Source organism: Astyanax mexicanus, chromosome 16, assembly GCF_023375975.1.
Source record: "Astyanax mexicanus isolate ESR-SI-001 chromosome 16, AstMex3_surface, whole genome shotgun sequence".
NCBI lineage: Eukaryota > Metazoa > Chordata > Actinopteri > Characiformes > Acestrorhamphidae > Astyanax > Astyanax mexicanus.
In genome coordinates, this window is record NC_064423.1 from 30,350,831 (window position 1) to 30,366,387 (window position 15,557).

Below are 15,557 nucleotides of genomic sequence, written 5' to 3' on the forward strand. Positions count from 1 at the left end.
TTTATTACTTGATTATTTGCATTATTATATAAATATTTTATATTTATTTATTCATTTACTCATAGATGCTCAAATGACACTCAAATAACATTTAACTTAACCTATAGTTGATTGTTAAATGATTCACAATAGAACCTAACTCTAAACCTAACCCTAAAGCTAAGCCCAACCAAAACCATGAATCAACCCTAATCCAAACTGTAAATCAAAACTTTAATTAATCCCTAAACCTTGCCTTAAAATGTTAAGACTATAGTTAGGGTAAGAGTTGAGTGTAGGGTTAAATTCAATAGAAATTCATTTACTTTTCTCATTAGAGTTTTGTTGCATTTAATAGAAATGAGCATCTATAACTGATCATTCAAATAAAGTGATGGCATTTATTTTGTAAAAGGTTTAAAGCAGCAGTTTTATGTTTGAAATGTGTTATACAAATACATCTGCAAGTTTACTACTGTTAGTTTACAGTTGGAGCCAGTTGGAGTGTCTATAAGCAAACAGCATGAAATAGTTGTACCACTGTAGGTTATGTCCGAAATGGGAACACAGAGGCTTTGTTGTTTAAGTGCACAATGTGCCCATTGATATGCCCAACAACGAGGAGTGTTAATAAAAGGCTTGTGTTGCACCCTGGTGTGATGTAAACGTCATGCAGTGAACAATAACGGACGACTAATGTTTCTTATATCTTATCATTTTATTATTACACTATTAATACTTGCATCTGTAAACGTTAGAACCATAGATTGCATTAACAACTGTTCAGAAGTACATCCGAGCAGCCAGACTATCCCTGTGCCACTTTGATGAGATCTGAGAGAAATCTGAAGTAGTAAAAATAAAATGTGCAATAACTATCCACATATTTCAACATTATTGAGGATGATATCTGAACAATTCAAATCTCAACATGGTTATTTTCCCTGTGTGCTGCAAATTACAACCAACAATTAAGCACAACATAATTAATTATTCACAACAATAACGAAGATAAAAGTGTCTGCTACATTCATGACTGACCTCTAAGTGATTTGTCCCCTGCATTAGATGGTATAATTCATCACACAAATCACAAAAAGACTAAATGAGACCGAGACAAGGCTCATTACAGAAGAGAAACAAAGACAAGTGTTCAAGTGCATTGATTCATAGTGACATTAATCACAGACGTAACGAACGGTAGACTGAGCACAAAACTAGCTCACACCAAACACTGAAGCCTAGGGCCAAAAGGGGCGATGTGTCAGTGCCCTGTCACAGATTTAACCCCTTACAATGTAAACAAGACTCCATCCCATGTCGTGGGACTGAGATTGTCTGTGGTGACGGGCCCTTAATAAATCAGACAATATTCCAGCTGTGATAAAGAGGTGCATTATAGGATCATTTAGTGACCTGATGAACAGTGCTGTCTTCCTTAGCTTTTTCCCATCATCTTTAACAGGAGCTGTGAAAGAGAAAGAGGCAAGTCATAAGAAGCAAAACAATACATTTATGATACATTTTTATATTTAGCTATTTTTTAACATATTGATTAACCACAATTACATTATTATTACTAAATATAACCGTACAGAACATGTAGATTATTTTTTTGACCAAACACTATTAAAAGCTACTTTTCAATATTATAATAAAAATAAAAAAATCATTATCATTCATGTAATGGTAAAACTTGGTCAGTAAAATCATTCCTTAGTCCTACTTATGTCCATATCTTGGCTCACTCTGGGTCTAACCTCAATTTTGAATAGCATAAATCAATAGGGTTTTCAAAAAATCACCTAGTATTCTGTACTGTGGTAAATAAATAGTTGCAGAACCTTGAACATTTTGTTTTGTGTACATTTTTCTTCTGTGATCATATGAGTTGTAATACTCATGTTGCTACATGTAAGTTCAATTTGTGAGAAGCAGTTGTTTATCATGCTATTCACTAAACCACCATAGTCACACTTATAGACCAGTTAAAGCAAATTACAGCTCCCGATCACAGAGGAATTGGCAATAAACATAATGACATTAAATTGCGGCACCACTGAAGACATACGATGCTCTAAAGTTAACTAGTTAATCAGCAGCGAGAGTGCTGAACTTTAGCACTCTACTGGTATAGCTATGTCTGTATAGGGTTACTGAAAGGTTGTCCCAGTTTTTAGGGGGAGGATTTCACCCCTTCCCTTGTAACTCTGGATTGGGCCTAAGTCTTGAGATTAAGCCTAGTCACAGACTATATTTTCCTTTTTAATAAACCAACTGCATTCAGAATGCTGTGTAGTCCAAGACTAGGCTTTATTCCTGATTGGAAAACTGGAAAACAAACGTATTTACCGCAGAATGCAATATAGACATTTTTTTTATTAAAATCATAATCATTACTGCCTTGGAGAATCAGACTTAAAATCAAATATACCATATAAAAACATAGCGGCAACTAGAAAATGACGACACATCTTCAGTGGTCTGTTGTTCTTTGTGTTCTCTTGCTTTTTTCTTCAACACTTGTGTACGAATGTTGAAATAACAGTTCTGCCGACACCTATGCCCTCCTGTTCTGTCCTGTGCCAGAACAGAACAGCCCCACACGTCCTAATGAACCTTTGTATCTAATTTTTGTATCCTTTCTTTTTTACACACGCATGTTTCTGTTCCTCCTCGGCAATCACTTACGTATAGACACAGACTCTTTATAAAATGTTTTGTCACTTTTTTACTAATCCAGAGTGTTTTACTGACTGCACACAGTCTCTCTAAGTCTCTCTATAGTTAGAGTAAACACTACACAGGCTTCAGCAGGGGATCTTCAGCAGAAAATGCAAGCTTAATTCATTCCTTTAGAGTAATACACAAATAACCAACCAATAACGTATTAATCATCATTTCTTACAGACATTCATCCATATTAAGGTTTACCTGTGTGAGGTGGTAGTTATCATCAACAAGCTGCTCAATGATATTGAAATGATCTGTGTTGGGTACGTCTTCAAAAGCAACCTTAAGCCCAGCAGTTTCCAAAGACTGTAATATTAATAATAATAAGCTTAATTAAATCATACATTTAAAATGCAACTCAAGTGCTAAACATATACAAATAACTGAGCAAAACTATCAAAAGAAGCAAGCAAGTATGTTATTAATAGCATACTTTTAAGAACTAATAACTTTTAACAACAGAGCAACAACAAAAAATAAAGGTTCAATCATAAAAGGTTAGTGCTTGGAGCTAATTAAATAATAAAATGTAAAGTGCAAAATAACGTTACTAATAAATAATAAAATCAATATGAAATTCATTTAATGGAAAGATAAATAAAATACAACGTAATAAACATGAATAAAATATTGATGCTAACAATTGAAGAATTAAGTTAAAAAAAACAATTCAACACTGTAACAGAAGGAGGCTATCAGTAGATGATCTTAAGACAGACACAAACTAGTGTCATATATTCATATATAGACAGGTGTGTTTTATAAATTTACATATGCAAAATATAGAACCAAATCTTCTTAAAAATAAAGCAGATTCAAATGGTTCTTTGAAAGATGCCATTGACAGAAAAAAAGACATTTTTAGTTCCATAAGGAACCATGTTTGTAATAGAAATGTAAGAATGCGAAAGAACCACTATAAGCTCCTTTACTTTTAAGAGTGCATTTTCAGATACACAAGGTTGCCTTACTTTAAAGTAGTCCTCAGACTGCTTCCGAAACTCAGGGGAATCATTCTGTCCCACAGCAACGACAATCTCACAGGCAGATGATGAAGCTGTGAGCTGTGGAACCAGCCGACTGGGGCTGTTCCTAAGAGCAACCTCTCTGCAGTGAGACACACAGGTGAGAAATTCAGGTGAGACAAAGTGAATGATGCAAATTACAGTCAGGTGTATTATAGGTAACATGCATTAATACGTCAATGCAAAGTATTCTACGTAAAACTAAATGTTTGTAATGACGCCCTTTCTAGTGAATGCATTCAGCTACTTTATGCTGCACCTATTGCTGACACAGGTGTGCAGTGTGGGTGTGGTACTGTAGTATAGAAATAACGGATTTTCATACTCTGTCATCTTCAGTGGCTCGTTTACATAGGTGGACAAAATGGGCAGCAGGTCATAAATTCCACTAACAAGGAACGCTCCTGGGACAAACAGAGAAAAAAGAAACAGAAGTATTAATACAGGTAGAATTGACAATGCAGGTTAAAGATAACAGAGTGCTTAGATTGCCTATTGTTCCTTTAAAGGTTTGACAAATGTTTTCTGGCAGAAAAAAAGGACATCACATGTTACAGGTATAAATAAATAAATAATAAATAAACTTTTGATGTAAGCTATTGTGGAATTGCACAAGGAAAATTAAACCAAAAATAAAATCTTAACAAGCAGTGTGAATATGTAATAACTAACTCTATTACTAATTAATATATCAATATTTAGTGCAATGGCGTTCCTTACCTCTAACAGTTAATGTTTCGCTACTTTATTACTTTTAAAAGACCAACATATAAAACACAATAATTTTACATAACATTGAAACATAACATTGCAACTTTGTTTTAGTTTTTGTTTTTGCAGAGGGTGGTTGCAAATATGTGAGATGATTTTTCCAATTAGGATTTTCTTAGCATTCGTAAAAACGTGTATGAAGAAACCCTGCTATTATAAAGCAAACATTTTAATCATTGCTTTCTGATTGAAACTCCAAACTCCAAAATGTTACAATATATATCCTCCAAACAAGCATCAGATATCAATTTGATGTCTACAGAGACTGAGCTCTTGAGACAGATGGGTGTTGAATTTTAGGTGAAAATTAAAATTTAATTGAAGTCAAAAACCAGCATTGTACATTTGCTGAATTCTGGTTGAAAGTTAAAGTCGCAGATCACTCAAAAAAGCACACTGACATTAATATAACATCAATGTAATATAATAATAAAATAATAACAATATCTGTCATCACTAAACTAGTGAAACTAATGTGAGCATTTGTCCTTGTGATATTGTTTTTTATATATCGGCATGGGTTTAGATTATATCGGTTAGAGATTCTGAATGTTAGTTTTGATTATTTTGATTCTCCTCTTATCACTCCTAAGTATGGAAACCACAGCAATTTTTAAATACACAAACATGCACATACACACACCTTTGATCGGGGGTGTCACACCAAAATCTGCCCAATCAGTAGACAGAACCATGGCAGCCAGGTGTGCACCTGCTGAATGACCACACAGGTACAGCCCACTGTTAAGGGAGAAATATATTAGCAGAATGAATGCAGATGGTATATCTGCATATTTCATAGTTGCATACTTAATAAACATTTAATAAGACATGGCTAGAGACCCAAAAAGGTGCACAAACTTTATATGAGAATACTGCTGAATGACGGACACCACGCTCCTGCGCACCTGTGCTACCATCAGGTCCATATTACCTGTGACCAGAGAAAGGATTGAAAACTACAATTAGTGTGGTAAAAAAAAACAATGTGTACCAAAAATGTGTACAATGTTTTGTGTTTCTTTCAAATGCATAAACCCAATATTGCTGTATGGTTCCCAAAAGCCTGTTGTACCTTTAGGGGCAATGCTGTAGCCAACGGCGACCACCACTACCCCTTTCTGGACCAGCGGGACGGCCATGAAGCCAGATTCTTCTTTGCTGTAAGATTGAGGCATGTCTTCTCATTTTTTTAGCCATAAGCGTTTTTTCAATTTGTGAGAATAGAACTAACTTTGTTCCATTATATAAATGACTATAAACAGTGTGTAACATATTTATTAATAAAGTATAAAAACTCTGGACACTTACCTGAGGAACTGCCAGTAACCCCCATGGAGGTAGATAATGAGAGGTACATCTAAAACACAGAAGATGTAGATAGTTGTGGAAAGTAAAGTACCTTTATGACCATTCTACACTATAAACCAGTTTCCCAGACAGGGAATAAGCCAAGTCTTGTATTACACAGATTTTTATTAGGCTTAACACAGGTGTGCAATATCTCTAAATATCAATAACTAAATGCCAAATATGTAAACTAAACTAAATGCTGTAATATGTATACCGGTATTAATCTAAAGATATACCAAGCCAAATTAATATGACCAGTAATAGATAAACATTAAATAACATTATATTTATATATATTATATTATATATATATTATATTATATTATATTATATTATATATATTATATATATATATATATATATATATATATATATATATATATATATATATATATATATATATATATATATATATTTATTTATTTTTTAGCACTGGGTTGTATGTTAGGCAGTAACTGATCCAGATGTCAAAATGTTTACAGTGCATATACAACAATTATATTTACCATTCAACTCACCAATAATAATACTAATGTAACAAATTAAATAATGTAGTAAACCAAATTACTAAATTGCAGAATATTTAATGCATGTATATTACCTGCAAGCATAAAAAAAACATACAAAATGTCCATGTCTGTTTTGAGATTTTTTGGGGATTTTGTTTTTAGTCCTTCTTTTTGTTGTCCTTCTTCTCTGCCTGTTTTGTTTTCCTCCCCATGTGCTCCACTAGCAATTGGCCTTGTGTTATTGTCCTGTCTCCACCCTAGCCCCATTCTGTCATTAGAGTTCCCACATGTCTTATTTTTACCCCGCCCCCTTGTTACCAGTCCCAGGTGTTCCTCACACTCATTCTGTATATAAGCCTATTCGTTTCAGTGTTCCTTGTCAAGTCTTTTGTGTGCTATATGTGCTTTTGTCGGTTTCTCATAGTCTTGTTTTCTTGTCTTATAATAGTGTTTTTGTCATGTCCTGGCCCTGTTCCGTGTTTGTCCTGTTCTGTCTCTGTGTTTTTACTGCTCTCTGTGGTTGTTTATCTTTCCTTTTCCGTGCCTGTGTCATGCCCCACCTGGTCCTGTGTTCCTCCTGTGTCTCTGCCTTTAGTGTTTTCACCTGTTTCATTTGTAGCTCCGCCCCCTCGTTACCTTTGTTCAGGTGTTTCCTGTTTCCTGGCTCCCTCTGTATGTATATAGCCCTTTGTTTTCAGTCTCAGTTGTCGGTTCTTGTACAGCTAAACATACATCTGTACGTCTGTTAGGTTATGTGTTCTGTTTGGTTTTTTTTAGTTCCTATGTTCTGTGTTTATTTGTTTATTTAGTTTTTTTTTGTTTATTTTTGTATAAAAAAAAACAACATTTGCATTTTCATCCGCTCTCCGCATTCTCTCCTATATATTCAAATATATCTGTGCTTATGTCTTTTTTCCTTCTTGTTTGTGACAATAGTAAAGACAAAATGTTTTTTTAAGATATAATCTTGCTATTATCACGATAATTACTATTTTTATCACGCCGTGTTGTGTAAGATATTATGTTTCTCCAGAATTAAACATTTTATTCTTTGTGTACATATTAACTGTATAATTATACAGAACCTTTAAAAAATAAGTGGAGAATATAAAAGAGACATCAGTATATTGCTACTTTACATCTTTATTTTCTGTTTTTTGTTAGTAGTTTTCTACTTTTATGAATAAATGAACCAATAAAAAAATCCCAAATTACTTAATTGCTTAAACGTTTATTTTATTATTGTTATTATTATTAATTACATTATTATTATGTTATTTCTATGTTAAAATACTTATTACTTTAATAATTTCTTTGCATGACAGCAACAGAATGTATATGACACATGTGTCTAGAGTTGTGCTACAGTATATTTGTTTTTATCTGTGCAGGTGCTTCTTCACCTGGGGAAGAGATGTTGGGCACATAAACGTCCAGCTTCTCCCCTTCTCCATCCCCGTAAGGGACATCCAGAAGAGTCTGTGAAACAGCACGAGCCTTTTCTGTACCTAAACACAACACACAATCATAAACACACACCCACACACACCAATATCAACATGCTCAGACATACAAACACACTCAGTCCCACCATTCACTCACAGTGAGAACTGCTGGGTCAGGTTTTCTAGAGTATAATCACTTCAACCTAAATCCCCCAATCCATAAAACCTGCCTCCAAGGATTCAGAGAAGACTACAGCTGGGATTACTGGAGCACAGATCTGCTTAAAGATTGCTCAATCAGAGATAAAATCAATGTACTGAAACCATAAGTAGGAGGAATCCTCAGTGTGTCTCATTAGGTGTAAAGCTTTCCATAACAGGGTAGCAGGAGAATAAGATGCAGTCAGTGACCTACAGGAGCAGCAGCAGCAGCTAGGTGTTAAAACAGCCCACTAACCTGATTTCAGTGCAGCCACATGGGCTTTAATCACGTCGTCGGCGGCCATTCTGTGCGACCACTGGCTGGGGGAGTACTGCTTCTCCAGCTCCTATCAAACACCACCGTGATCTGTGGTCACTCTGTCAGCCATGAGAAAACCCTGAGCAGACAGCAGTCTGGAGAGCGCCCTCTGCTAGCAGCCTTCCCAATAACAAGCTAAGCTTACAGCAACAAAAAAAACTACACTGAGGCTGTGTCCCAAATCACACAGCTATACATACCTTTTTTATATACAGCTCTGTCAAAATTAAGAGACCACTTTAGTTTCTGAATCAGTTTCTCTGATTTTGCTATGTATAGGTTAAACGTTTATAGAGTAAAACGAACATTGTTGTTTATTCTATAAACTAGATACAACATTTCTCCTAAATTCCAAATAAAAAATATTGTAATTTAAAGCATTTATTTGCAGATAATAAGAAATGGCTAAAATAACCAAATAACCAATGCAGAGCTTTCAGACCGCAAATAATGCAAAACAAGTTGATATTTATAAAAGAGTATTAAACATATTTAAAAGTTCAGAAATCAATATTTGATGCATCTTGGCATGTTCTCCAGCACCAGTCTTACACACTGTTTTGGATATCTTTATGCCACTCCTGGTGCAAAACTTCAAGCAGTTCAGCTTGGTTTAATTGTTTTGCATATTATATTATATTTTGCATCCAACAGCATGCAAAATATAGACATACAAAATATACACAAAAAAATGTATAGCTGTATGTATAGGTGTGTTATTTGGGACACAGCCTTACTGTAATCTATTTTGCTCTAAATTGTGCTTTTACAATATTAGGTCAATTTCACAGCATATACAACCAACATCGCACATATATCAATACAAAAACCCAAACAAACAACAAACTTCAACAAAAAACAGAAAATGAAAAATGGGATACAAATAACATAAAAAACTTCAAAATATCAATGGATTTATCGCATTTCTTATTCTTCATTTGTCGAATATTTTAAAAGATAAAAGGTTTATAATGTATCAGGACTAATGTGGATCAGAAATTGGTTTCAAATGGTATCTTTGAAAGAATCCAACAAAAGGAACTGGTTATAAATGAAATAATGTATCAAAGCAGATGTAGCAAATAAAACTGCATTGTAAATGAAAATGTTGTACAGAGTGTACTGATTAAATCTGATTAAATGGGAAATGTTACCCAGCCTAGATACACATATAGGGGCTTACATAGGTGGAATGTAGGTCAAGTGGGTTTCAGGTGGGAATGGGCTTTGTTTGAGTGGGTTTGTACCATAGACTGTATATGTGTTGCCACTGGATCCAGTTGGGCTTCTCAAATAGGCCACGTCGTTACAGCCATTCTTAGTTTTATAGCATAAAAGGACACGGCTTGTCCTAAAATCTAGACTGATTGCTAAATTCTGCATGTATGCATAACATAATGTTAATACACAAGAGTTAGTACATTTACTAATATTACTTTGTGGGTAAAAACGTTTGTGAAGTATCAGGATTTGAATTCAGAAACGTCTCTGTCTGTGGGTGGTGTGCTGAATCCAGTGAATCGTGTTGAACAGGTTCTGCAGTAGAAACAGGAAGCAGCAGTAATAAAGTCTGGCAGGTCTTTCACTTTGTGAAGTCGAGCCTGCACCACTTCCCTGTCGCTTTACTGCGAATTTCACACAACATTAAAAAGAGTTTATTACTTACATATTTCTCCATGCTTCTCCAGTCAGACATGATAGCAGAGCTTAGCTACAGGAAACGCTAAACCAGACCTTTGAAACTCTGAAGCAGACTGAGTAAACAGCTCACACAGCAAATAATACAGCAGCTTCCTCACTTTCTGTACCAAAATCAAAACCCCCATCAATCATAAACCACATTAAACACTACACAATCTCAGGCTTAAAAAACTCAGCCATCAAGTCAATACAATCTCAAAAATAATGTGATGTTTCGGGTATTAATTTCAGTGGGATGTATATGCTTTATATATAATGTATATAATGTATAATGTATATGTTTTAGTTAATGACCGTAAAAAAACAACTTTTTTATTTTGGAAATTAAAGCATTTGATGTAGAATTTAAATAATGTTAAAATATTAAAATCTAAAAAATATATATTTTTAAATATTTTATTATATATATATATTTTTTTTCTTTTTAGCCTAATATACAGACAAACAGAACAATATACAAGGTACAAGCTCTTGTGGAGGTTGTCATAACTACATATTAGATACTTAGCAGCTAGAGGGTGCCTAAAAATATTGTTTCCATTTTTGCCAGTCTAATTTATTTATTTTTCCTGTGGATATTTGTTGATTTTGCTGCTAAAGACTTGCTTCTGGAATATCTCTTTAGCTTCTGCTTTATTTTATTTATTTATTTATTATTGCTTTTGAGTTTTTGCACAGTTTTTATGGGTAGGTGGGGCTTAGAAGAAGGCGTTCCCTTCGGGAGATCACTGGTTCAAATCCTGGTCATGTAGCTTGCCATCAGCTGCCGGAGCCCTGAGGGAGAACAATTGGCCTTGCTCTCTCTTGGTGGGTGGATGGCGCTCTTTCCCCTCATCACTTCTAGGGTGATGTTGATCAGCAAAAGGCATCTGTGAGCTGATGTATTAAAACCGAGTCGCTGAGCTTTTCTTCCAAGCGCAGTATGATGCTACTTGGCAATGCTGCATCAGCAGCAGTTTGAAAAAAAGGTGATGGCTGACTTTACATGTGTCGGAGGAATGGCATGTACGAGGGATATACAGCTGACTAGTAGCTGAATGGTTGGGACAATTGGCCTAGCTAAATTGGGAGTAAAATGGGAGAAAAATTTAAATAAAATTATTTTAAAAGAAGAAGGTGGTGCCCTTAATTTTTTTTGCATAAAACTTTTGGCACAAAATTCACTCCATATATTTAAGTGATCTAGAGTGACTGAAAGCGTTTTAGGGCCACACTTAAAAAAAATAAAAAACATTTTTTATTTATCTCTTAAATGCCAGCATATATGATAATATGCATTTAATAGTATATATGTATAATATTTTTGTAAACGTTTATTTAATGTTTTGATGGACTAACATCATTGGCACGACGTGTAGTGACGTATGTTCCGGTAGGTCGGGTAGCTTTGCCGCGAGTTTTCGAACGGAGCCCGCAGATTCTGCAGAGAGCGGACAGATCAGGACACTAGTCTTCCCTTCTTATTATTTATTACAGTTTTACTGCTTTTTTAACTTTTCACAGCGAGATGGACTGCTTAAACGTGTGCCCAATTTTGCCCAACTCTCCCAGAAGGACAAGAGGTCAAATTCAGGTAAAATCTTTCAGATTTAGTGTTTATTCCTGCTGGAAGTTCTTTAGAAGATTTAAGAGCCCGCCCAGCATTATTATCATTTTTATATGGACTCTAGCTTAGCTATTGGTAACCTGGTTTAGCTAAAACATGCCTATTTTGCTAACAGTATTTTTAACAGCTCATTTTGTATTAATTGAGGTTGTGTTTATGTCAAGTTTTTGTATTTATGTAACTTTTATTTTGTAGAAGCTAACTTAGCCTTAGCTACCCAGCTAAGTAAACTAAATCTACTTCCTTTGTTGTTACAGGTCATTTTTGGACCAATGTTCTCAGGAAAAAGGTGAGAATTGTTTTATTAATAATAATAGTTCTGGCCTGTATCCCCTGTTTATCTGTAGAAGTGGTGTTTTTTGTTTTTTGTTTTGCTGAACAGCTGGACAAAATAGACAAACAGAACTGAGCAGCTTCCCTCCCGAAAATACGCGGGTAACCCCGCAGTGCTTTTAAATACAGTAACTAATCTAAGCTAGTTAACTTATAACTACTAAAACACCCTCAATAATTAATACTAACAGATTTAGTACTTACTGTCATGCCTCTAAAGCGTCTTTTGTTTCATTTTGTTCTGAATTAAAATAAAATCCAGATGGTGTCACCAAATGCCACCTAAGACAAAGCAGATCAAAATACAGCCATAACATAGCTTTTTAACTACTGAAGTGTTGTTTTTTTTTAGAAAGAATTTACTGTATTTAAAAAAAATATTATAGAAACTGAGGTGCCTAAACACGTTCACAGTAGCTAACCCTATATTCTTACTTCATAATTTGAACATGCCAGCTGCTCTTTGTGAAATAGCTAACTAGCTACAGTGTGTGAACAGCTGATGATGAAGTGATGAAATGCTCTAAAATTTCCTTTAATAATCCTTATTACCTCTTTATTACTTTACATTTGAATTCAAACAAACCTTTATTTATATTAATTATATAGCAATATTGAGATGCTTTCAAATGTATTAAAACTTTGACCACGTCCCAATGTTTCTTTCTTCTCCAGCTCTAAAGGTGTGAAAAAACAAATATCTAAAACCAAAAGACAAAAGCTGTATTGTCAAATATCCTGATATTTATATTAAGATGTATGAATTATGTGTAGTAAATAATATTTTTATAATTCAAGTTTTTGTTGATGTATTTTGCTATGTAAAGACAGTACATTGTTAATAACAGATAAGTAGAACTAAATGGATTTTATTTCATTTAAATAAAATAGACTAATAGAAAATAAAAAAAATGAAACTGTAGGCCATGATATGTTGGCCTAAAACTGCTGCCTCATCTGCTGCCATGGCCTTTTCTACACACACACGCACAAAAACACAGTTTAAGTAGATGCAAAATGTGTGCAAACCTGTATGCAAACTCTTGGAGACTAAGCGGTGAACTGGTGATGATTTAAAAGTTGCACGCATGTATGTACAGGCACATTTAATTTTTTTTTCTGTTGGTGTATTTGAGTAAACCACTATAATTAACATTTTTGCCATTTTTGTAAAACAGCACTGAATTGATGCGGAGAGTGCGGCGCTTCCAGATCGCTCAGTACTGCTGCTTGGTGATTAAATATGCTAGAGACACTCGATACTCCCTGACAGGAATGGCCACACATGACAAGTAAGGCTGTCTCAATATTATGTACACTCATACAACCAAACATACACACTTGTTGTTCTGTATAAATCTTAGGTGGTGCTTCATGGCTGTTTGTCTTATAGGAACACAATGGAAGCTGTACCAGCCAGCTGCCTCAGAGATATGCGGTCTCTGGCCCTGGAGGCTGCTGTCATTGGTATCGATGAAGGACAGTTTGTAAGTATGGATTCACATCTGTGGTTTAACATGCATGTAAATAAACTAAGAGCAAGACTAATTGTTAAACTGGGTAGCATTGATTGATTGCAAATTGGGCTTTAAAATTCCACTGCAGTTAGATTGTGATTTTATAGCCCCTGAATGTCTTTAGCACATCAGTAATTAAGGCAATTTAAAGTATTCTTTTGCCATTTGACAGTTTATAACTGCAATATGTCATTGCATGCATTACAGTTCCTCTCTATTTCATTGCAGTTCCCAGACACAGTTGAATTTTGTGAGGAAATGGCCAACAGGGGAAAAACTATTATCGTTGCAGCACTTGACGGTACATTCCAGAGAAAGGTGAGGATTTACAATCAATATATGAATCTGTCCCAAATCACTTGTTTGCAGTTTGTATTTTTGTTCAGGTTTACACATGTTTATTCTAAGCTCATTCAGACCTTGTATAGTGTATTGTGGTTTTTGTGGGACAAGCAGTTTTCACACTGTTGATGGTATACAAGGGGTGCATGGGGAAAGCACATAAAAAAATGAGCACTAGTATAAATAAAAACACAAGTGTGAACTTGTGTATAGGCTACACCTTTTAAGGTAATCTTGAAAGTCATCATTTAGCCATATGTCCCTTATTTATCATAGTTGCATTGAAAGAAACTAAATCAACGAATTACACAAGAAACTAAAAACCCTATAAATTACATTGATTTTAGACACTTAAAATAGGCTGTAGTAGGCTGTGTGCTGGCATGAACCTGGTAATTCAGTATGTCACAATACAGGGTGATGATTTAAAATCTTAATGTATTTTCTCTACAGCCTTTCGGCAGCATTCTGAACCTGGTTCCTTTGGCAGAAAGTGTGGTAAAGCTGAATGCTGTCTGCATGGAATGCTTTAAAGAAGCTTCCTACACTAAGAGACTTGGAGCAGAGAAAGAGGTGAGAAATGCACAAATAATCAAAATGTGACAACAAAACAACATTATTGGAACATATAATCAGAAAAAAATGTTTAATTGATATTTTCGGTATTGTGAGGTAAAGCAGTACACAGCACAGTAACAATAGCATCACAGTTTCCTGCATACAACATATGGTACACTTGTTTGCATTTACAAGTTGTATCATTTATAATTAAATGCATTTATTTATAGAATAAAAAATGCACATGCATACTCACACTCTGTGTCTTGGCAAGTAAAGCAAGTGCTAGCCTGCAGTGACATTTTCCTCAGTGTTACACTTTTCCTCTCAATCCCCTGCACATCCCTTTTTTATGAGCTGTCGGATCTTCTAACCTTGCATCCCCCTGCCTAAGTCTTACTTTTTTCATTCTGTTGCTCTGTCTGATTCAGGTGGAGGTGATCGGAGGGGCAGATAAATACCATGCAGTGTGCAGAGCGTGTTACGGAGGCCTGATGTGCGATAAGGAAAACAGAGACCCTCTGAGGGAAGAGACCCCCCCTCAAATTATGAATGCTAAGCAGTTGGACCACAGTGCATCTCGCAAGTTGTTTTCCACGCTTCATTTATGAGTGCGCGAAACATCAGAGAGCAGAACTATAGACTGATCAGCATTATCTGCAGTTGGAGGATTGTGTCCTCTCTAAAACTTCAGACAAAATTTCACATCACCAGAAATTCAGCATCTGCTCTTGGTATTAGATTGATTCTTAGTTATTTAAGTTGATCTTTTTTTAGCTTAGTAAATGAATCCAAAGTGGTGGTATGAGGTCGGGTTTGGGTTGTTTTGTTTTGTTTTACTTGTATGTACTTTTGTTTGTATATGTATATATAATATATGCAGTTAGACTGTGTTTACCAAACATTAACACTGCCAATGAATATTGTGCACTGTTGTAAAATATGTACCATTTTTGTTTTGTTTTATTAAATAATAAATTTTATGATGTGTGGTTGACTGCTGGTGTTATTTCGCTATTGAAAAAATAGCCAGCTTAATTAATCAAGAAGTTTATCTTTTATAGAGAATTTGATTTGTATTAGCTTAACTGCTCCCGTAGCCAGGTTTAACCAGGTATATTACCCAGAGAATTACTAAAGCTATGAACCAATTCTTGCTCTTTAC

General features: G+C 34.9%; 2 protein-coding genes across 2 annotated transcripts; one reads left to right on the top strand and one right to left on the bottom strand.

The window, feature by feature from the left end:
• Positions 1-678: 678 nt before the first annotated feature.
• On the bottom strand, positions 679-10,105 carry afmid (arylformamidase). The gene is made up of 11 exons (XM_022669902.2): positions 10,002-10,105; positions 8,273-8,363; positions 7,774-7,878; positions 5,820-5,868; positions 5,584-5,669; positions 5,370-5,442; positions 5,152-5,249; positions 4,063-4,141; positions 3,684-3,819; positions 2,914-3,018; positions 679-1,447 (listed from the first exon to the last, which is right to left on the bottom strand). The coding sequence occupies exons 1-11, from the start codon at positions 10,029-10,031 to the stop codon at positions 1,418-1,420; spliced, it is 882 nt and encodes a 293-aa protein (XP_022525623.2). The 5' UTR covers positions 10,032-10,105; the 3' UTR covers positions 679-1,417.
• A 1,319-nt stretch (positions 10,106-11,424) lies between these two features.
• tk1 (thymidine kinase 1, soluble) lies at positions 11,425-15,375 on the top strand. The gene is made up of 7 exons (XM_007246103.3): positions 11,425-11,609; positions 11,900-11,931; positions 13,154-13,267; positions 13,369-13,462; positions 13,721-13,810; positions 14,288-14,407; positions 14,824-15,375. Exons 1-7 carry the CDS (start codon positions 11,544-11,546, stop codon positions 15,001-15,003), a joined length of 696 nt encoding a protein of 231 aa, XP_007246165.2. The 5' UTR covers positions 11,425-11,543; the 3' UTR covers positions 15,004-15,375.
• The last annotated feature ends 182 nt before the right edge of the window (positions 15,376-15,557 follow it).